Here is a 24,382-nt window from a genome sequence, read left to right as displayed (position 1 = left end):
GGAGGATCCCACATGCTGCGGAGCAACTAGGCCCGTGAGCCACAACCACTGAGCCTGCGTGTCTGGAGCCTGTGCTCCGCAACAGGAGAGGCCATGATAGTGAGAGGCCCGCGCACTGCGATGAAGAGGGGCCCCCGCTTGCCGCAGCTAGAGAAAGCCCTCGCACAGAAACGAAGACCCAACACACCCAAAAATAAATAAATAAATAAATTAAAAAAAAAATAAATAAATTTAAAAAACCCCAAAAAACTGGTCCTTGAGTAATCTGGCTTTTAAATAGAAATTAGATGAGACAGGTGACAAAAACCAAAAAGAAAGGGGAAAATCAACGTTATGTGACAGTGGGAGCCAGTGAAAGGTTTCTCATGAAGATGGGCTGGACTAAGAGTATTAGATGCTTCTGAGAGTTCAAACAAGATGAGAAAAAAGAAACATTTCAACATCCATTGGATTTAGAGATTGCAAGTGACATAGACTGGACCATTTCAGTAGAGTGATGTGGGGAGCAGAGATGGTGTTCCAGTGACAGTAGCTGGTATTTTAACTGTTGTCACTGAAAGCAGTTTATATAGGTATGTGTATGTGTGCAGGCAGAAGGAAATATATTCAGCTTTAGGATAACTCTGCAGTTCCCCAGTAAGTGCACTTCCATTGAACAAGCTATGTCCCACCCATGCAGGTTTACTTAAGCTGGTGCAGTTTTTAAAAGCAAGATTTCAAACCGGGGGCTTCCCTGGTGGCGCAGTGGTTAAGAATCTGCCTGCCAATGCAGGGGACACAGGTTCGAGCCCTGGTCCGGGAAGATCCCACATGCCGCGGAGCAACTAAGCCCGTGCACCACAACCACTGAGCCTGCACTCTAGAGCCTGCGTGCCACAGCTACTGAAGCCCGTCCGCCTACAGCCCGTGCTCTGCAACAAGAGAAGCCACCGCAATGAGAAGCCTGTGCACCGCAACAAGAGTAGCCCGCGCTCGCCAAAACTAGTGAAAGCCCACACGCAGCAACGAAGACCCAACGCAGCCGAAAATAAATAAATAAATAAAATAATTAAAAAAAAAAAAAAGATTTCAAACCAGAAGGTGGCCCAGGTATGTCACACAAGTTTGATAAGGGTCCTTCCTACATTTGCTGCAAGAATTGATGGCTCTGGGATACCTCAGGAACTGTCAGTTCTCACAGCAGTCCCATGACTAAATTGAACTTTTAAATTCCTTGCCCAACACTCCCCATTTCTCCCACACCAGCAAAGTGAACAATTGTCTGATCTTTGGCAGCGGGGAGAAAGCTATCTCTGCTTTTTTGCCAGCTGAGAAATGGTTTGTTTCCCTTTCAAACACCACTGCATTCTTCATGCAATTTTCCTTGACCATTAAATATTTTATAACTCAGTCTTATGTCAGTGCACCTTCCTGGGTGCCTGATAAATGGCATATTCTACGGGGGATTTTAAGGTATGGAAGCAGGTTTCATTTACACAGCACTCCACCCAGGGAAGACCCTGCTGGAGTCGACAACCTTATTTATTTATTTGTTTGTTTGTTTGCTTAAAACAACACAAATTTATTTACTATTATTATTTTTTTAGAATTTTTTTTTATTGGAGTGTAATTGCTTCACAGTACTGTGTTAGTTTCTGTTGCACAACAAAGCAAATCAGCCATACGCATACATATGTCCCCATATCCCCTCCCTCTTGAGCCTCCCTCCCACCCTCCCCATCCTACCCCTTTAGGTCACTGCAAAGCACCGAGCTGATCTCCCTGTGCTATGCTGCTGCTTCCCACCAGCCAACTATTTTACATACGGCAGTGTATATATGTCGAGGCTACTCTCACTTTGCCCTCCCACCCCATGTCCTCAATTCCATTCTCTATGTCTACCTCTTTATTTCTGCCCTGCAACTAGGTTCATCAGTACCATTTTTTTTTTTTTTTTTAGATTCCATATATATGCATTAGCATATGGTATTTGTTTTTCTCTTTCTGATTTACTTCACTCTGTATGACAGACTCTGGGTCCATCCACCTCACTACAAATAACTCAATTTCATTTCTTTTTATGGCTGAGTAATAGTCTATTGTATATATGTGCCACATCTTCTTTATCCATTCATCTGTCGATGGACACTTAGGTTGCTTCAATGTCCTCGCTATTGTAAATAGTGCTGCAATGAACATTGTGGTGCATGTCTCTTTGAATTATGGTTTTCCTGGGTATATGCCCAGTAGTGGGATTGCTGGGTTGTATGGTAGTTCTATTTTTAGTTTTTTAAGGAACCTCCATACTGTTTTCCATAGTGGTTGTATCAATTTATATTCCCACCAACAGTGCAGGAGGGTTCCGTTTTCACCACACCCTTTCCAGCATTTATTGTTTCTAGATTTTTTGATAATGGCTATTCTGATGTGTGTGAGGTGATACGTCATTGTAGTTTTGATTTGCATTTCTCTAATAATTAGTGATGTTGAGCATCTTTTCATGTGCCTCTTGACCATCTGTATGTCTTCCTTGGTGAAATGTCTATTTAGGTCTTCCACCCATTTTTTACCTGGATTGTTTGTTTTTTTGATATTGAGCTCCATGAGCTGTTTGTATATTTTGGAGATTAATCCTTTGTCTATTGTTTCATTTGCAAATATTTTCTCCCATTCTGAGGGTTGTCTTTTCGTCTTGTTTGTGGTTTCCTTTGCTGTGCAAAAGCTTTGAAGTTTAATTAAGTCCCATTTGTTTATTTTTGTTTTTATTTTCGTTACTCAAGGAGGTGGGTCAAAAAAGATCTTTCTGTGGTTATGTCAAAGAGTGTTTTTCCTATGTTTTCCTTTAAGAGTTTTATAGTGGCTGGTCTTACACTTAAGTCTTTAATCCATTTGGAGTTTATTTTTGTGTATGATGTTATGTGGTGTTCTAATTTCACTCTTTTACATGTAGCTATCCAGTTTTCCCAGCACCACTTATTGAAGAGGCTGTCTTTTCTCCATTGTATGTTCTTGCCTCCTTTTTCGTAAATTAGTTGCCCATATGTGCGTGGGTTTATCTCTGGGTATTCTATCCTGTACCATTGACCTATATTTCTGTTTTTGTGCCAGTACCATACTATCTTGATTACTGTAGCTTTGTGGTATAGTCTGAAGTTGGGGAACCTGATTTCTCCAACTCCATTTTTCTTTCTCAAGATAGCTTTGGCTATTCTGGGTTTTTTGTGTTTCCATACAAATTGTAAGACTTTTTGTTCTAATTCTGTGAAGAATGCCATTGGTAGTTTGATAGAGATTTCATTGAATCTGTAGATTGCTTTGTGTAGTATAGTCATTTTCACAATATTGATTCTTTCAATCCAAGAACATGGTATATTTCTCCATCTGTTTATGTCATCTTTGATTTTTTCATCAGTGTTTTATAGTTTTCTGAGTACAAGTCTTTCACCTCCTTACGGAGGTTTATTCCTAGATATTTTATTCTTTTTGTTGCAATGGTAAGTGGGAGTGTTTCCTTAATTTCTCTTTCTGATTTTTCGTTGTTGGTGTATAGGAATGCAAGAGATTTCTGTGCATTAATTTTGTATCCTGCAACCTTACCAAATTCATTGATTAGTTCTTGCAGTTTTCTGGTTGCATCTTTAGGTATTTCTAAGTATAGTATCATGTCATTGGCAAACAGTGACAGTTTTACTTCTTCTTTTCCAATTTGTATTCCTCTTATTTCTTTTTCTTCTCTGATTGCCATGGCTAGGACTTCCAAAACTATGTTGAATAATAGTGGCGAGAGTGGACATCCTTGTCTTGTTCCTGATCTTAGTGCAAATGCTTTCAGTTTTTCACCATTGAAATGATGCTTGCTGTGGGTTTTTCACATATGGTCTTTGTTTGTTTTTTAGTTCTTCTAGACCTTTGTTAAACATTTCTTGTATTTTCTGAATCCGTGCTTCCATTCTATTTCTGAAATTATGGATCATCTTTACTGTCATTACTGTGAATTCTTTTTCAGGTAAATTGCCTATTTTCTCTTCCTTTATTTGGTCTTGTAGGTTTTTACCTTACTCCTTCATCTGTGACATATTTTTTTGCTGTCTCTCTTTTTTTTTTTAATGAGTGGGATTGTGTTCCTGTCTTACTGGTTGTTTGGCCTGAGGCTTCCAACACTGGAGTTTGTAAGCTGTTGGGTAGGGCTGGGTCTTGGTGCTGAGATGAGGACGTCTGTGAAACCTCACTCCAGTGAATATTCCTTGGGGTCTGAGGTTTCCTGTTAGTCCAGTGGTTCGGACTCAGAGCTCCCACCACAGGAGCTTCAGCCCGACCCTGGGCTTAAGAACCAAGATCCTTCAAGCTGTGTGGGGCAGCAAAAACAAGAAAAAAATAGAAAGAACAGTAAGGTAAAAAAATAAAATTAGACTAGGAAACTAACAGATATGTTAGAAAGAATATAAAAATAAAAATATAGATGAATCAACACCCAGAAGGTACATCAGTACCACAATAGTAAAAAAGAGGAGGAGGGAAAAGAAAAGAAAAGGGGGGGGGGGAAGGCCTTTGTTTTGGTGGGGCAGGGCCTAAGTAAGGGCGAGGTTTGGGCTGTGGGCAGGGCCAGTGCTCAGGACCCACTGGGCTGTAAAAGGCCCTGGGGGTTGTAGGGTGGTGAGGCTTAGGCTCAAGGGACAGAAGAGACCCAGACGTGCCCCTCACTCTTGGTCTCAGAGGGCAGGGGACCTCACCTGGGGTCCCAGCAGGCTTCCTGGGCTCGAGTGGGTGGGGCAAATGCCCTCCTCTCCTCTCCTGATCCCCTCCCGCCTGCCTCTCCTGTTCTCCTCTCAGCCTCCTTCTTATGCCCCCAAGGACCCACGCAGTCTGGAGGGGACTTGGAGGGTGGGGGATTCACCTGGGAGCTCAGCAGGCTCCCCGGGCCCGAGTGGGCTGGGCAGTCGCCCTCTGTTCCTCTCCCACTCCTCCTGAGGGCCCCTCCCGCCTGCCTCTCCTGATCTCCCCGGCCTCCCTCCTATGCCCCCAGGACCCATGTGGCCTGGATGGGGCTTTGGAGGGGGGGTGGTACCGGCTTGGGAGCTCAGCAGGCTCCCTGTTCCCGAGTGGGCCAGGCGATCGTCCTCTGCTTCTCTCTTGCTCTTCCAGGAGAGTCCCTCCCGCCTGCCTCTCCTGATCTCCCCAGCCTCAGGGGTGCCGATCCTGTCTGGCCTCCACTTCTCCTCCCACCTCAGTCCCCCTACGTCCTACCGGTTCATTTTGGGGTTCCTCCCGTCTCCTTGGGCGTCAGAGTCCCCCACCAGCAGCTGGCAGGCGCCCTACTTGTGGGAAGGTGCTAACTCCACGTCCTCCCACACAGCCATCTTGACTCTGCCTCAACAACCATATTTAAATGGCTTCTAGCCTGGAAAGGTATTTTGCTAATCCTAAAAGCTTGCATCACCAGATTCTTAACTTTTCTTAGAGAATTGTCATGTCATCAACTCAGTGGGGGAAGGAGAAAACTGCTTCATGAATCTGACATTTGCAAGTCAGGCATGGGAAGATGGATTTAGTGTCTAAGCTGTGCCTCACCTTTCCTTCCTTAGGTGTTTCTGCTCTTCCTATCTAGAATTCATTTTCCTCTGCCAATTAAATCATGCCCATTCAAGATGTAACTCCAATACCAACCCTTTGGGAAGCCTTTAGAGATAACTATAATGTGAATTAAGCTCTCCCTTTCTTTGATTATCTACTGCAATTATTATCTGTAATAGCCCATTTAGCACTCTTGTTCCTACAACAAAATCTGTGTTCCCACAGTGTGCAGTGTTGTGCTGGCAACAGAGAAAACCTCCATAAGTCACATTCAGGTTCAAGTCAGTACTTAAGGGGGAAAACCAGTCATTGTTTTAATTCATTAATAAATTAACTTTCATTGCAAAATCTGCAGGGATTTCTGTCTTCCAGCCTTACATTTTCTTCCCATTTTGCCTTTAATGAATTAACCACCACTAGTTCCCACTGTGTGTTTAATTACTGTACTGATTGCTCACTATATATGCTACATGATGCGGAAAAAATACAGAACTTAAAAGCAAAGCACTCTCCCTGACCTCCCTGGGGAGAGACCAAAACCCATAAAAATATAAGAAAACACATTAAACTACATATAACAAGTGCCAGATGAGCGGTCTGGATAATTGCACAGCCTTTGTAGTCCCAAGTGAATGGGCGCTATTCCTCAAGCCAGCAACTGCACTTCCTTGTCCTGAGACCTTGAACTTTGCTCATGGTGCTTGGAATCCCTATCCTAAGCACTATCTCTGTTCTTCTTAAGCCTAACATTCCTTTATCCTTCATGCCATCTCTTTCTGAATATTTTCCCTAATCATTGTTTTTTTTCTCCTCCCTTTGCCTCCATTCTGTGGAGTTGATTTTCTGCTCTTCTTATAAAATTCTAAGCACTTTACCTAAAATTGCTTTTGGAACTCGTCTCATGTCCTAACTTATAAACATTTATTCATATAGAGTTTTTCTTTTATGATGATAACAAAATGTGCACACTTGACTATACAGAACATTTAGAAAAACACTCATGTTATAAAAGATCATTCTTCTATAAACATCTATTGTGTGCACCTCTGTGTCAGGCTGTCTGTAAGACTGTGGATCAGCGATGCGAAGACCTCCTCCACCCCCACAAGCTCACGGTCCAGTAAGATGGGAGGTTCATGAGCTGATGTGGTGGGAGAGTGATGCCTGATAAGGAGGTACTGTGGAGTAAGGGAGAGCCTTGGAAAACAAATGAGAATTCATGGGAATATTTGGCCCCTTCTAGTTTACTTACTTGGACCTTTATCCATGTAATTTTTTGAAGACAACAGGGAGCTCTGTAACAATTTTATTTACCAGATATCATTCCTAGAAACAGAAGGTGCCCCTTGAATTTTAAAAACATGACAAAATAGTACCATATACCGTAGCCACCTTAGTGTATCAGACTATCTTAAAAGTGATGCAGTTTTAAAACATAAACACTGGGTTCTGAATATGTTGGATAAGTTTATAGATGAGAGTTCTATGTCTGATTGTTAAGGTACCCCAAGGATATTTAGGGCCATAAGTTTTATAGTTTGGAGTTAGATCTTATCTGTTATCTCGTTCTCACAAATGTCCCATGTTTCCCCTTCAGAACAAAGCACTCAGCTGGATATATTAGGGCATACCGTGTCACCTTAGGGCACAGAAAGAAAATCAGGATCATACCTTATTTATTTTTATCTCATTTTTACTTATGCTCTATTTTATATGTTTGCAATATATTGTATATGTTAAAAATTAAGTGTATACATACATGTACTTTTAAGCAGATCTATAAGTATTGGAGGCTGTCATCCAAAATTATTACCATCTCTTTGGACTGTGTTTGGTTGTAAGTAATAGAAAGGCTAACAGTGACTTAGACACAGTATACTTACGATTTACCTTACAAAAGTGTGTAGGTGGTCTTAGAGTTAGTATAGCAGCCTAGTGATTTCATTAAGGAATTTTTCTATCTTTCCACTCAGATATTTGGCATGATGCCTTACAAGTATAAAATTTCACCTCATGGTGAATTTTATTTACCTTTCCCAACACCTCTGTGATTTTAGGTGAGTAGTGCTATATGGGTACTATATAGTGAAATGCATGGGTAAATTCTTAAGATTTCAAATTTATTGATAACTGCATTTTATTTATCTATAGAAGGATCAAGACTAATATTCTGTTGTGTACTAAATCAAGTTACTTAAAATATTTAATAAAGATGTTCTCTTAGAATTTAGTCAAGTCATTGTGAGGGATAAGCATGTGTATTTTAAATCAATTTTGGGATTCTCTAAGCTATGGAAATAGAAAACGTGAGGGCATGTTAGACCTGACATCCCTGTACTCCCCCACCTTGGGCCTTTGCAGAGGCATTTTACTTGGTTCTGATCCTGTGTATTGTGCTGATGGATGGTAAAGTGATGGAGAAAGTGGTTGGTAGAATAGGGCGGTAACCACCAGAGACAGTAGTTGTCAGATGGAAACTAATTGATTGTGATTGCTTTGCCATTGTATTGCTCTTGGAGTCTGTAGCTTGTTAAAACCACTGATTATAAAATAAGGATCTCCCTTTTTATGCTGTAGTTTATGTTAATGAAAAGCTGTTCTTAGAGGAATGATCAGTGAATATCAATAAATGGATAATAAGAAACTAAAGGAAAACTTAACTGATCATGAATTAATATACTTCAGCGGTCAGAGTAGTAGTCAACTGTGTGGTGGTTCTTATTGAATTTTTGGCTCAGAGCTCTTGAATTTTAAACATTTCCCATAGAAAGAGAGATTGAGTCTGTGTAACTATTTATCACATACTGTCTTGAATAACAAATCTTCCCTGTAGAGAAGATCTTCTGGAAAACAAACAAACAAACAAAAAATGTGTCTGTTTTGCAGAGCCTTTATTTCATGCCAAAGTATTAACAGGCAAATATTTTGAAGTAGAAAAAAATGAGTTCCCATTGTATGATCAAGAAAGAGAAGATTAGAAGTGGATTTTTCAATGCTCACAGTATATGAATAGCATATGAGTAGGGTCTGTGTGAATCTGAAGGCAATGTGGTTGTTTTGCAATATCTATCAATATTAAAACGACTATACTAAAATGATAACATTAATGTGAAAGTTATGTCTAACTTTTTATTGTAAGATATGCATTAACTTTTAGATTATTATAATGATATTTTTAATGATCATATCTTTCATCAATGGTGTTAACTTTAATGATGTTAGAGTTATCAGATCTTTTTTTAATTGGGGTATAGTTGTTTTACAATGTTGTGTTTCTACTGTACATGGAGTTCCCTGTGCTATACAGCAGGTTCTTATTAGTTATCTATTTTATACATATTAGTGTATATATGTCAATCCCGGTCTCCCAATTCATCCCACACCCACCCCCTGCTTTCCCCCCCTTGAGTTATTAGATTTATTGAAGACATTTTTACTGAGCACCAATTCTGATTAAGGCTCAACCTCTGACCTCAAGGAACTTACAGACTAAAACAGATAAAGGTGTAAACAAATGGTTACTTGCAGCATTGAATACAGTGATGCAAGCAATAAAAGGTTCTGGGGGACACAAGGGGAAGATGACATAAACTCTGAAGAATTGCTGGATGTTTTCCAGCAAAGAAAAAGATGGTCCAGGAAGAAGGATCAGTGTGATAGTTCCTGGTATTGGGGAAATAGGATAATAGTTGGAAATGAAATTGTGTGTTTTAGGATGCAAGAAGATGAGGCTAGACAGGCAAAATTCTACCTGGTCTATGTTTTTCTTTGCTCTACTTAGGAATTTGGAGTTCTTCCTATGGGAAAGGGGCCCATTGAGGCTTCTTAGGTTTGGGGAGAACATGAGTGAATTTTCTTTCTGGATAATAACTCTCCCCTCCATTCGGATGGTGGGTAGGAAGAGGCTCATTGTGACCTCCAGTTAGTAAACTGGTACAATGGCCCATGCTGTTGAACATTGTTATTAATCTATATCTATGTAAAGGAAATAAAAAGAGCTTACATGCTGAATCATGTATCCATCTTTGACTTTTTAAATATATTTTTCTTGAATATTGCAATGAAATTGGTGCTCATATTTTAGTTGCTTAAAACTCTGAAACAAGAATGTCTACACGTTATAACAGATTTTTCATCCAGTAGAGCGCATATGCTTATACTTATTATTAGTTTCATATTTAGGAAGCTGATATGGATATATAACTTAATTCAAAAAAGTAAGTGATTATGATTTAAAAAACACATGTTTAAGATAATGCTAAAAAATGACAATAATTTAGTCTTGTTAAATATTTACCAGACTCATTCCTCACATTTGAGAGTCTGTTTCAGAATTTGGTACATTTGCATTTTAATTACATAATAAAAGGAAAAAGTGAAAGAATAATTGGCTTAGCTATTAGCGAATTACGGCCATAACTTAAAAAAGATAAAACACACACACACACACACACACACACACACAGAAACTGACATTGATTTCCATAGAAGAGTTACAGTATTATGTGCGTTGATCAGATATTTAATGACGTTTGACAACAGTTAAGGGAAGGGGATGTTGTTTCAATCCTTTAATACAACATGTTTCTTAACACTGAAATTAATGAAAGTGAATTTGAGATATTTGACTGTAGGGTCATTCAACTTTTACTGGTAATGTGTCCTCTGATGGGACTTGTCTAGGGTGATTCCAATTGTTAAAATCTTGTGGAGAAAGAAGACAGTTGAATCTGGTAGTTGTCTTAGTCCTAGCTGCTATAACAGAATACCATGGGCTGGGTGGCTTAAAAACAACAGAAATTTATTTCTCACAGTTCTGGATGCTGGGAAGCCTAAGATCAAGGTGCCTGTGGATTCAGTGTCTGGTTAGGACTTCCTAGTTCATAGAAGGCTATTTTCTTGCTGTGTCGTCACATGACTGGAATGGGCGAGGGAGCTCTCTGGGGTCTCTTTTATAAGGGTATTAATCCCACTCATGACCTAATTACCTCCCAAAGGCCCCACCTCCTAATACCATCACATTGGGGGTTAGGTTTCAATATATGAATTCTGGGGGGGCACAAACATTCAGTCGATAAAATGGTCATATCCAGTTGTGTTTTTTCAGTACAGTGAAGGTTCCATCCTGTCTGCCTAGAGTCAGCAGCCATAAGAAGGTCTCAGTGCACAGGTCCAGCCCAATGACAGGAGCTGGTGGTGTCAGAATGAACTTCTGACACCCTTTCTCTGTGTTTTTCAACAGATACGACGACATATTCCACTGAGCGATCTGAGCACTTCAAACCCTGCCGAGACAAGGACCTTGCCTACTGTCTCAATGATGGCGAGTGCTTTGTGATCGAAACCTTGACCGGATCCCATAAACACTGTCGGTAAGTCACTGCGGCGACTGGCACTGAGGGCAGGTCCTCAGAGAGGCCTGGAGGTGGAAGGGGGTGCTGAGCTCCAGGAATATACAATGTGATACATATAGTCTGGTGTTTGAATAGCAGAATCAATAGTTTTCATATGGGAAGGAATGAGGCTGGTATCTTTAGTATTTGAGGAAGGAAAACTGAATTAAAGTAGACAAGATGTTTCACCTGATCAAGTAAAGGAAGGTTTACTTTTGTATGTAACAATTTAATAGAAATAATTATTTACTCACTTTAGAAGCCTATATTTTTGGTGTGGGATTTAGGCACATATGCTCATACTCAGAAATAATCTCTTCCTGCAGACCTACAGATTGTGGCATAGCAAAGAAACTGCTCAGCTAAGATCTAGAGTCTTAATGTTTACTGTGAACCAAACCCCAGAGACTGTAACTGTGTCCAAAGAAAACTGCATCTTATTTTGACTCTGCTCTCGTTTATTAATTTCAGTCTTTTTTTTTTTTGTTTTGTTTAACACCTCTGATGATGAAATACTCTCCAGCAAGGTGTTGTAAATGAAATCATAGTCCTGTTATAGTCTAGGTAGAGAACAGGGAAGATTCCCAGTGGAGATCAAGAAGGTGTTTAATTGGTTTTTAGAAACAAAAGGTTATATAACTGCTAAAAATCAAGTGGAGGTAAATAGTGGTCTTGTAGACACTGTAGCTTTAAGGCTCCATAGAAGAATCAAATTAGCATCTAAAAAAATATTTCCCACCAAGCTTTTATTTCCAGCGCTACCCTGGTAATTTGTTTTTCCTTGCAATTGTATATGCTTCAGTGATCATATATATCCACACCCCTTTCCTTCTCTTTATTTACTCTTCTCATATGACACAGTTATTAAATTAACTATTCCGAATCGTGAAGCATGGAAAATTATGACTTTCTTCTCTCGCTGTTGCTATTATAAAACTTTATTCCATGTTGTTTTATTAAGATGGCGCAGAGAAATGCTCCTTATAGTTATGAACTTAGAGTGTGTCAGCAAATCCTGCCTGGCTCCAAAGGCTGGCTTCAGTTCCTAGTGGATAGTGACACAGGTTTGGAAGAGCTGATCAGTGATAGTGGCCGATCTCCATAAGAGCCACTGTGTATCCCGTCGCCTTTCATCACCCTTGACATGGTGGCTTTCATGTGACTTGGGCAGTGCCGTTAACATTGACTTCATTTACAAAAGTTACCACCCATTTCTGTCCTCTGAAAACCTGAGCTGGGGATCAAGGGCAGTGGGAATGGTTCCTCCCCACATTTCTCTTTTCTTGTTATGTTTATTAGATCAATGCATACACAGTTAGAAAGCACACAGGTAGAAAGCACGCAGGTGACTTGAAGACCTCAAGGGAAAGGCCAAGAATGAGGTACCATTTCAAAGCACGAAGTGCATCCGTGCTCTTATCGATGATCAGCTCTGTGTGAATGTTACCTTTGTCAATCCAGTGGTGTCATATGTGGAAGTGGGCAGTGCCATCAAATAAGTTTGAATTTATAACTGATTGATGAAGGGATGAATCAGAAGCCTCACCTAAAGCAGTGACTTTTGCGATGGTGTTTTACCTCAAGGAAGTTTCAAATCAGGCCCCACCACTATACGCAGGCAGGTCTGATTCATCATTTCAAAAACTGAGGATGTTGAAAAAAACAAAAAGTCCTATTTGCTTTTAACATACAGCCTCACTACATTCTCTGTTAATTTCACAGGTGTATTAGTTTGCTAGGGCTGCTGTAACATAGCACTGCAGATTGGGTGGTGTCAACAACAGAAATATATTTTATCACAGTTCTGGAGTCTAGAAGTCTGAGATCAAGGTGTTGGCAGGGTTGTTTCCTTCTGAGGGCCACAAGGGAAGGATCCCTTTCAGGCCTCTCTCCTTGGCTTGTAGATGGCCATCTTCTCCCTGTGTCTTTTCATTTTCTTTCCTCTGTACAAGTCTTTACTCAAGTTTCCTTTTCTTAAAAGGACGCCAGTCATATTGGATTAAGGTCCACTCTAATGACCCTATTTTAACTTGATTGCGTCTATAAAGACTCTTTCTCTAAATATGGTCACATTCTGAGGTACTGGAGGTTAGCACTTCAATATTGGTTATTTGGGAGACACAATCCAGTCTATGACAGTAGATCTCAGGTCCCGAAAAATAATTCTTTTGCACATATGTACATGTCTGATTTTTTTTTTTAACATAGACAAGCAGAGATATATCTATGTTTTGGCTGGAACGATGTACATGTATAATAATTTTGGCCTCTGTCTTCATATTTCATGCATATATCAGCACAGACAACCTGTTATTTAACATAGAGTCACAACATAGCTACACTTGATCTTAGCCAAAAGGCCGAGAAGCGATTGCACAACATAGCTAATCATGACAAAAAACCAGCCTAAGACAGAACTGGAACTCCAATAGGTTAACAGGTGCGTATAAATCTCCTACTAGTGCATATGAAGAAATCACACATTGCATGTGTCAGCTATTCATCTCCCAGGCTTTGCTGTGAGTAAAAGGCTTACCATTTGTTCCTGCATCAGCCACTTGTAAGAATTCCAATGTAGTTATTAATAATGTGCCATTTTATACAGTACTCTGTTTAAGTAGTACGTTTCATTTATTCTCCTCCATTCGACAAATGTTTCTTAAGCATCTCCTATCACAAAGATACTGTTGAATAAATACATACAGATATGAACTTAGGAATTAAATGGCACTGCACTTTGTAATGCACTTGGAGTAAGTGAAATACTTCATCTCCAGGAAATAAGGAAAACAAGGGAAATGACTTTCGTGTGATTGGCATGCTACCAGGGCTATCCTTCTGATGCATTACTAACTGGATTCTGTTGCAAGTTAAATAAACCACAAGTTAATAGATCAGAGCAGCAATGTTAAGGGGTGTACCTGAATCTAGCTCATTTAATAGTTTGCTTTTTACATGTCTCCAAAGATTAAACATTCAAATCTGAGAGAAGTTAAGATTATATATATATTTTTTAGTATTTTAAAAATAAATTGCAATCCAATTGTGAATTGAATCAAGATATCTTTTCCATGTTGTGAAAAATCGATCATGCTGAAACGCTTTTATGTTTCCTTGCCAAGGAAGAATAGTAACAAAGCTACCTAGATCATCCCTGATAGAGATCCTGAAAGTGTATGCCCCAAAATGTTAAAAGTTCGAATCTTGGGATAAGGGAGGGAGGTTTCATGGTTTTCTGCTGTTATTTTCTCACTCTTTAGTGCATTTTCAGATCTTTCAAAAGACTGTTTATGGTGAGAATAGTTAGAAATTATAGAGCAAGCTGATGAAAATTTAAGAGGAATACCAAGATCGTAAAAATAACTGGATAGATTTTAAAGAATAACAAATAGGCAAACTTGGTGTTGCTAAGTTTACAATATAAGTCATAGATTATTGGTTGACTGATTAGGAAACATAGAACCTGGTATGTTTTGGAACTTAGTGTAGAATAAGGAGAGATTCATAAATCGGGGAAAATGAGAACCACTCCCACTGGTTGTTTGATAAACTTGGTTGACTGTTAGGTAAACCAAATCAAAGTTGGATTTTTACCTCCTCCTTATATACCAAAAGTTGTTCTTAATGAATTTAAGAGTTAATGTAACAAAGTATTAGGGAAAGCAGTAAATAAAATTACATGTTTATTTACATCAGCAATTGAAAGGACCTTTTGAGCAAAAAGCAATGAAAGGAAAAATTAACAGCCTTGACACAACATTGCTTTTTTGATCTGAATATCATAAATCAGAAACAAAATTGAAAGACAGATAAAGTGTCAGTAAACTGTACAACAAACATGGCAAAGAATCAATATTCTGAGGAAGTCACGTAGATCAATAAGAATAACACTAAAATTAAATCTCAGTAGGAAAATGGGCAAAAGAGGGGAACATGCTCTTCCCTTGAAAAGGAATCCAAGTAACCCGTAAGCATGACAAATACTCAGCCTCACAGAGAAATGCAAATTAACTTTTTTTGTTTGCCTATCATATATTTAATGATTTTACAAAGCAGATAGTTTGGTGAGGGTGCAGTAAAACCCATCATCTTATTCACTACTTGAGGGAACGTATTTTGTTAAACATCTTCTGTAGGTGATGTTTCAGAGTGTTTCAACATCTTTGAATTTTTTCTAAGAATTTAGCCTACAGAAAATGTATTTTTAAGCATGTTTACCACAGGATTTGTAACAGCAAAACAAACGAACAAAGAAAACCTGAATTTAGAGGTCTATATAAATTAGAATATATCTATACCTTGGATGAATTCAACGTAACTGGAATTTTCAGAATTTTAAGGATATGAAAATGCTCATTACATCATGTTATGTAGAAAAATCAGAATATAAAATTGTAAAGTTGAACATACGATAGCAATCCAGTTCTGAAAAAAAGCTGAATTAAAAGGCTAATTGGATTTACAGCTATTGTCTTCTTTGAACCTTATGAGTTTTCCAAGATCACTACATTGTACATGTATTTCATTTATGTAACATCTGGTTAAGACACTTGACCCCTGCTTCTCATCTTTCAATTGGAAAGATAGTGTCCCTTTCTCTATTAAATCAAGGTTATTATAATTCACTATTAGGCTGATAAGAGAACTTTCAATTAAGCCATTCCAGATTAAACACTATCAAGTCCATTAGAATGTGCCTGCTCCTTTTATTAAAAATTCATTTATGCTCTTTATAATAATTTTCCATGCTGAATTCATGTGTTTTGCAACATAAAAAAAAAATGGATTGAGGAACAGGAAGGTACATCCTGCAGAAATGAAGCTGGGTAGGGAAGGAAAGCAAATCACTAGAAACTCCTTGAATCAAAATATCCTGAATAAAAGCAGGATATTCTCTACTATATTTATTTTTATGCCATTTCTAGAAATTTTAAGAACTTTGGAAATGGTGCTATTTGTAGCATATTTCACTAGAGTTGAAAGAGGTAGCCAGTTGTAACTGAGAAGATTGCTAGGCATTTGAATGGGCCAAATGTGTTTTCAGGACAAATTAAGTTAAAAGGATGTATCTCTTCTGAATTGAAGTTCATTAAATGTTGCACCAGACTTGCTGCAAAAATGGATTTTCAAAACTTTGGAAAGGATAGCATTTGAGCTGAATTTGACCTGTGGTGATCATTTTGGAAATCTATCATGCAATTCATTTGAAGATGCTTGGATCACTTGAAACATGGAACTGCTGGAAAAAGAGGCAAACAGTCCAATAGCAACCACTGCCTGAGGCAATACTTCCATAAAGGGGCTGATGGACTGTGCAGCTAGCTGGGTAAAATGCTCATAGGAGTTGGTGAGTGGAAGGTGGGGAGCGTTTGAAAGGGGAGGAGAGCCCTACCAGGAACTGCTGTTCTTCACTGTGTCTAGTTCTGCTTCAGTAGGTTTTGAAATCAAAGTTTCCATGTTTAAGAGACTTGATTGGGCACAATGTAACGATATCCCTATGATATACTATATAAAATTACAGGATATCCCTGTCAGTGCTTTGCTCCATCACTTTGGAGGTCCATTAGCTCTTCCACTTAAGGCGGGTCCTCTTTATCCAAAGCTTCTCCAGTAAGTGCTCTGAGAGTGGCCACTAATGATTCCCTGTGGTTGTAGCAAGTCGGGATGGAAATGGGGTTTTGGCACAAGTCCCTGAGCTCCATTGACGGCAGAGAGTGGAGGATGAAACGTCTATAACTCCAAGCCTAGTGTCAGAGTCTCTGTAGAGTGGAACTGAATAGCAGGGTAAGAGCCTTAGAAGAATTTTCAAGTTCATCTGGTAATTGTTCATGAGAATGTTTGCCACAGCCCAGATGTAATTTGAGTAATGTGCAACAGCTAGGTTCATACCAGGTGGTCTACTGACTGCCCTTGAGAAGAAGAAGTGAGCCAGGTTATAACCATGCATGTTTTTCTTCTGTGTGGATGAACTTTGTCAAAAGCGTCTTATTAACTCAGAAAGCAAACAAACCAAGAACAACAACACAGGGAACATAATTTGGCAACTTCATGACACTTAGGCGGTGGTTTATTTCTTCTGGTTTAACTTGGCTGCATTCCACCTGAGCTGGGTTTTCTTAAAGGGCTACTGAAGTATCAGACGACCGGAAAAGCACATTTGATAAAGAATAATAACACATCTTTTAGTTAATGGCCAAAGGTTTCTTAACCTTATTTTAATGTTTTCTAACTTGATTGGCAGCTCTCCTTGAAGCATGAAATGGTGTTTCTTGAGGTAGTTGTCATGATTTGGGTTTTTTTTTTGTTGTATCGAAGAATTGATATACGTTGGTGGTTTTAAATCGCTTCCTTATATGACTTGGGGTAAGAGGTACATGAGGCAAATGTGGGTGTTCCAGATGAAAAGACTTGAGTTAAAAGCTCTACTCGGCTTTATACTGGCTGTGTGAGTTTTTTGGCAAGTGATTTAATCAGAACCTTCAGTCCTGTATTTAAAAAAAGAGAGAGAGAGCCAGCCAGACACACTAATACCTGCCCTACAATGTTGATGCAAGAATTGAAAGCAGCAACATATAGAAAAATTCTAAATGTATAATAGACAGTATGTATAATAGTTCTTTCCTCTTCCTCCCTTCTGCTCATATTGAAACCTAACAAAAGCATGTGTGCTGGAATCCTGTGAGAGAAATTGAGTGGTTATCATCCGCCTATTTAATTAGGAGACTTAGGCTTAAAAGGGGGACATCAGTTGACTTGTGCCAGGGCTTCAAGCTGGGTACAGACAGTTTCCCAGCACACAGCATTCAGCTTTGACCCACCAGTGGAAGTTAAAGAAAACTCACCCAGAAACTTATTTAAAAACACAATAATACCTGATCATGGGCAAGAACACTTTTCAGAATCAAGGATCGTTGTAGCTCTTCAAGCAGTAAGTTTAGGAGCAAAGCAGGAACAAGAAGCCACCTTTTGTTAGGGGAATTCTCCCTGTTGACATTCGTGAAGAGAGGAATCCCCTCTTACTCTTCAGGCCGTGCAGGCTGAGGACCCTTCAGGTATCTCCTCTACGGCAATGCTGGTTCTGCCACCCTGGGCACCTTCCTGCATGCAGGGGTCACAGAGTCAGAATGCTGTGATTGCATATGCTGCAGTTTGAGTGGAGTATAGATTATTTTTACCAACTTTATTTAAACAACTAAGAACATATATCCATAAATATCATTTTAGATAGTGATGGTCTGTTTGTATAGACGTGAACAGTACTAACCGTGGTCCCACAGACCCTGCTGGGCAGGTTCCTCAGGCAAACATTCCAGTGAAAACCTTCTCAGATCAGGACAATGATGGCTTAGATGTTCTGCCTAATCTTCTGGAGCAGTGAGGGAGTTTGCAGCACTCTGCCACACTCTGTCTACTATTGAGAGGTCTCTTGCTCTAGCCTCAGTTTTAGGGCATTGGGCAACATTTCACCTTCCTGAGGATGGTATTTCTTTCCAATTAACTTTGGTCTGGGCATCTTTTAAAAAATATAAAAGATGATTTAAGGACCTAATCACATTGTCTCTGTATATACCAAAATGTCAGTCTTTGTGTACGCTAATCATTATACCCAAATGGAAGAGCATCAGCAAATCTACCTGATAGAATAAACCCAGGGAATGTCTATATGGTGCTTCCTATGTGTCAGACAACCATAGCAGCCCTGGGGAGAGATTAGTAATGACTGAGGTCAAGGGCATTTCTCAGGTTATACAGCAATGTACCCAGGACTCAGACCAAGCAGGCTGACTCCAGGGTCTATGCACTTAACCTCTCCACTAACATCTTTCCTTTAAAATCCTAGTGGTCCAGGAATCCTAAAATCCCAACTGCTTAAAAATAAAACATATAAACTCTGGTTATCTTTTAAGATATCACAGTATTGGTTAAATATATACATATATTTATAATTATATATAAGTAATATATACATATTTAAATTCTCCAACATATTATAATCTGAGTGACCATATAGATTGTCTTCCGAATCCAAAAATGTTTGAGATGTAATGGACAGTTTTAATAATTTCTTCTGTAAAATAAGCATAGACCAAGAATGCCCTGAGCTAAATAGGATATATTATTGCCCTAATTTTAATTTAGACAAAACTCAATTTCCTAGAAAAGCAGACCATCATTTGCTATATGTATGCTATGTGTTTTTCATAGTATAAATGTCACGATATTATACAACCTCTGTATTATTCCCACTTTCCCCCAGTCAGCTGAGAGTTCCCTGAGTCACTAAGTATCTGCAGGGTCTGGATAAGAAGGCAGAGCAGGGTCTCTCCACCATACCCCAAATCTGTGTAAGTACACGCCAACATCCAATTAGTGTTCTCTTCAGTTACCAATATACCTAGCTATTATTTGTGAAAACTAAAAAAATTGATAGGAGAACCAAGCCCTCCTTGTTTTACAGAACATAGTCAGTGTTTCCGAAGTTTATCTTGGAGTGCATCTCTAACTCTGTTTAACTTTTTATGATTACAGCTATTCTGGTGGTTTTATGAATATCAGGAAAACAGCTTGAAGCAAAAAATCAATCCTATATACACCCAAGTGCAGACACACACAGTGTACATATATGCTATACTTCCTAGGTAGTCAATGCAGGGTACTGAGATTCAATAGCAAACAAACAAAATGGTTCCTTCCTTTACAGAACTTTCTGTTAGTTGGAGCGCCAAGAAGTCAACACAGTCTAGCATTACAGAATGCCGTGATGGGCAAACACTGACCGTCACTGGGCACTAAAACTCATACTTGGGATAATAAGGAAATCCTTACCAGACTGGTAAACTTGGAGGAAATATCTTCAGCAAGTATATTTACATACAATCCCCCTTGCAAATTAAAACAAACAAACGAACAAGAAATCAAAGATAAAATTAAAATAAGGAATAGGAAAAAAATGAAAGTAGTAAACATGAGTTGAGGAATATCTTGTTTGGAGATATATGTCATATTTGAGTGATATAGAATGCATTTTTAGATATATATATATATGCCATATGTGAGTGGTATAAGATTTAGTCCTACATACACTAAAAAATAAATGTCAGTTTTATACATTATTCCCATCCTTCCACCAATGTTTGTTAAGCATATTCAATGTTTCAGGTCCAGGTGGTAGGAATATAGTGATGAATGTTCTCAGAAAAAATCCTAAGAAAACAGTTAAGAAGGACATTTTCTAGTTCAATTCAATGTGACAAGTTCTGTGATCTGTATCATCCTATCTATATGAACTATATGTGCATAGCTCATATCTGCATAGAAGAATCCAAAACCCAATGGTCCTGAAGCCAGGGAGAGCTTGTGAGAGGAAGTAACATATGAACTTGCATTTGGAAAGATAAGAGCCTACTCATTTCTTTTCTTTTCTTTTTTTTTTTTTAAATCTTTATTGAAGTATAATTGCTTTACAGTGGTGTGTTAGTTTCTGCTTTATAACAGAGCCTACTCATTTCTTATTTTGAAGCCTGCTCTTGTTTGCCAGCAAAGGCATGAAGAGTTGAGCTGTTTTGGGGGAAAATTCCCTTCAAACCACAAGGAGGAGATTTAAAATTATTTTAGATGCAATTAAGAATAATCAGTTTCATATCGTAAATTCTTTATGCAATTGGTCACTTCTTTTCTGAATTATTTCCTTGAGTTATTTCCTCTCTTGCGTCCAGGTAGTTCTCTAAAACATATCAAGGCATGATGACATTTTAAATTCCATTCCCTCAAACTCAGAATTTTTATGGTTAGTGGAAAGAGCAGACAAGAGTATGGTTTTTCAAACTTAATATGTGTCACATTGATTAAATTATGAAATCAAGATTTGTTTTCTTTATCCAAAATTAATTTATGATTTGTATCTATATATATGAAATATTTGCAGACTATGTAATAGCTGCAATCTAAAAATCAATTTATTAACATCTTAGGTATTAGAAATGATTTTCCAGCACTAAAATTTTCCTAACAAATTAAACACATCCATTCAAGGTGCCTTGACCATGGATCGTTGTTGAATTATTCAGGGAAAATGTAAGGAAATTACATTTAAAGTTACTTACTGTCATGTTCAAGTAAAATGTCCTACATTTCCCCAATTTAAATAGTATTTCTTTTCCCTAGGAGAGCTGTGAGGCTCACAGGAGGGCAAAGTAAGGTAGACATGTAGGGTTTTCCTTATAATGAGTCAGGTAGCATTTTGGCATAAACAGTGACACTTACATAAGGCAGAAAGCAGAAAAAGAAAGGTCGTGAGAGTTCCTAAAATGGGGCGACTTTCTAGATGACCAAAGACTAGTTTCTCATTTAAACACATCATAAATGCAGTTAGAGCTCACATTGGGGAAAGGAGTTATCATTTCAACAGCAGACTTCATTAAACAAACAGACCCCAGGCTTTGAGGCAGATGAGTGCTCCAAGAGGGAAATATGAAGAGACTAAAATGATGCCAAGAGACCAGCATGCCCTGAGCCTGGCCTCCCTGGAGTCCTCTGACAGCACATTGATCCCAATGACCCTGTACTCCTGAAGGGCAGAAATTCAATTAGGAACTCTCAGCTTTGAGTCTTGGGAAGGAGGGGCATGTGCGTCAGGGGGAGGGCGCCACTGCTAGAGGAAAACCATTTTCCAGCAGTTATAAAGCAGAGGCTAATAATAGAACGAGGGAGAGTGAAAAACACTAAGTTGGAAAGAACTGGCAGAAAGGATGAACTGTTAAGGCATCAACTTTAAATAAGGTCATAATTTTGCTACACTTTGGGGTGTTCTCCTAGGCTAATTTACAGCCACAATTGAAGTCACTCGGGAGCCTTACTCTCTTTGACAAGGTTTGATTTTCAGTGCTCTGGAAAGCTGTTTTCTTTCTGCTTGGGTTAGCATATGTGAAAGAAATAATGATTGTGTTAATGATATTAAATAGTGGCTCTGATCTCTTCCCCCCACAAGCTAACCAAAACATTATCTGGATGTATGAAATGATTCATTTGTGAACAAAACTTCTGTTTCTATTATAATGTTCCTGTTCACCTGCCTGACTCTCCCACTAGGCTATGAGTTCATCTTTGCTTCTGGAACCTGCCACCTACTCAGTAAAAATAAATTTTATGTATGAAAAGAACCCTTGACAATACCTACCACCCACATTTTTGAGAGGACAAATGTGAGGTGTTAATAGGGAGACAAAAATGCTAATAGCCGTCTTCCATTTCACACTTAGTAAGTGCAAGGCAGAAGTTTCCAGCCTTTGTATACTATTTCCTGATTGCCTGCCTAGTCCTCATGTTAAATATGCAAAAGAATGTCCTGTCCCCATTTGATGTCCAGAAGGAACCTTGGAGAGGGAAGGTAGCTGCTTCAAGGACATCCAGCCAGTAGGTGGCAGGATTGAGCACCAATCTCAGTTCTGTTGGACTCAAGCTCTTGGTCTTCTAACCTTGTCAGGCTTACACTGTTGTAAAATCATCAAGGTTGAAGGTTAAAAATGTAGATTCTCAGGCTCCTCCTCTGAATTTTCCAGTTCAGGTCTTGAGAAAGCCCCCAAGAAGCAATTGTACATTCAGATGATTCCATTATGGAGACAAATTTGGGAAGCAGTGAATGAGACTCGTGTTTCTCAAACTTTAATGAGTGGGTGAATCCTCTGGAGATATTGTTCAACTGAAAATTCATGTCGAGTAGGTCTGGGGTGAGGCCTGAGAGTCTGTATTTCTAATCATATCCCAGGTGATGCCCATGTTGCTGGCCCATGGGTCATACTTAGAGAAGTGAGGAACTAAATCAGTCTTGCTGCCCGGCACACGATGCAACCCTTACCCCTGTCCCAGGGGGCTTTTCATAATTCTGCCACTACGATGCATCCTCCAGCCATATGCAGCTCAGTAATTATGTCAGAGCAAGATTTTCTGCATATACTTGAGAATATGTTTGTGAAGCCTTGGAAACCCTTATTTATCTCTACTAGTTAGCTTGTTAATTCACATAATCTGCTAAATGAGAATTCCTGGGTACCAGCAACATGATGTTATCCTATGCCCATCCCATCCACAGCAGTTTTATAAGCCAGCACCTCATCAGGTTTCTTGTTATATCAGGGAGATTTTATATACCACATCTCTGATTCAGAGGTTTAGGCTAGACAATTAGTATTCTTCCCAAGGAGCAGAAAGTTCAAGTTGGGGGAAACTGTTCTCTGCAACCTTCTGAGAAATGGATACAGCACTTGTTAAAAGTTGGCAATAATCATATTTCCCCAGGAATTTAGTTCAACCAAGATAATTCATCTGAGGCTTTTAAAAAATATATTATTTTCAAACTAAGAAAGCCATCATGTGTAAACATGACAAAATGCTAAGCAGGTTTTACAGTGGAAGGCTAAATTTTCAAAAGGACAGCTCTGATTTATCAAAAATGGTGATGTTCTACATCTAGGCTCTGCTGCTTCCTCACTATGTGACATTTGGTAATATCTTACCTTCTGTGGATCTTGATTTCTTCATTGTGAAATAGCGTGATTGGAGATAATTTCTAAGGTCACTTCCAATTTTAAGATCGGGTGAAGAAACTGAGTGATCTCTTGCATTTTCACCTTTGTCAGTAAACACTACGTGTTTTACTGAATTTCTATCAAAGGAAAACAGAAGGATTTCAGAAAGAGCAAATATTTCCAGAAGAAAACATAGGTATTCTGTTGTTTGAGGTACAAAAGATGAAATTCTAAATTAAGAAAGGCATGATTCTCTCAGAAGAGGCAGCACAAAGCAAACCTATTACTTACTGCTGCCAGTGCTTTCCGGACTGGCGTGTCCATGTACTCACCTGGTGAATTTTTTTAAAAATTCAGGACAAGAATAAAGACACAGACGTAGAGAATGGACCTGAGGACACTGGGAGGGGGAAGGGTAAGCTGGGCCGAGGTGAGACAGTGGCATAGACATGTATACACTACCAAATGTAAAATAGATAGCTAGTGGGAAGCAACCACATAGCACAGGGAGATCAGCTCGGTGCTTTGTGACCACCTAGAGGGGTGGGATAGGGAGGGTGGGAGGGAGACGCAAGAGGGAGGAGATATGGGGATATATGTATATGTATAGCTGATTCACTTTGTTATACAGCAGCAACTAACACAACAATGTAAAGCAATTATACTCCAATAAAGATGTTAAAAAAAAAAAAGGTTAATATAGGAGAGAAAAATAATGCCAATAAGTTGGTCATGCTTCAAGCTAAAACTAAGATTACAATATAAAAATTGAAAAGGCTGCATTGGTTAGGATTGCTCTTGGATGCAAATTAAAATTTAGCTAGAATGTGTTAAAAAAAAAAAAATTCAGATTCTGATTCAGTAGGTCAAGGGCGGGGCTAAAATTCTGCTCTTCTAAAAAGCCTCTGGATGCCA

The 24,382-nt window shown here is 38.9% G+C and overlaps 1 protein-coding gene and 1 pseudogene across 10 annotated transcripts in view; one reads left to right on the top strand and one right to left on the bottom strand.

The window, feature by feature from the left end:
• Positions 1-24,382, top strand: part of NRG3 (neuregulin 3) — a 1,099,553-nt gene that overhangs the window by 473,882 nt on the left and 601,289 nt on the right. For all 10 annotated transcript variants that reach the window (XR_009005576.1, XM_007177918.2, XM_057530336.1 and 7 more), the window contains exon 2: positions 10,793-10,922. Coding sequence is in view for 9 of the 10 variants with exons in the window: in XM_007177918.2 (XP_007177980.2) it covers positions 10,793-10,922 (130 nt within the window). In the remaining variant the exon portion in view is untranslated. The remainder of the gene's footprint in view (positions 1-10,792; positions 10,923-24,382) is intronic.
• LOC130705477 (U2 spliceosomal RNA) lies at positions 13,138-13,315 on the bottom strand (annotated as a pseudogene).

This window comes from Balaenoptera acutorostrata, chromosome 16 (genome assembly GCF_949987535.1).
Source record: "Balaenoptera acutorostrata chromosome 16, mBalAcu1.1, whole genome shotgun sequence".
Lineage (NCBI taxonomy): Eukaryota > Metazoa > Chordata > Mammalia > Artiodactyla > Balaenopteridae > Balaenoptera > Balaenoptera acutorostrata.
The sequence above is the reverse complement of the archived record's forward strand: the minus strand, read 5'-3'. Positions and strand labels throughout refer to the sequence as shown.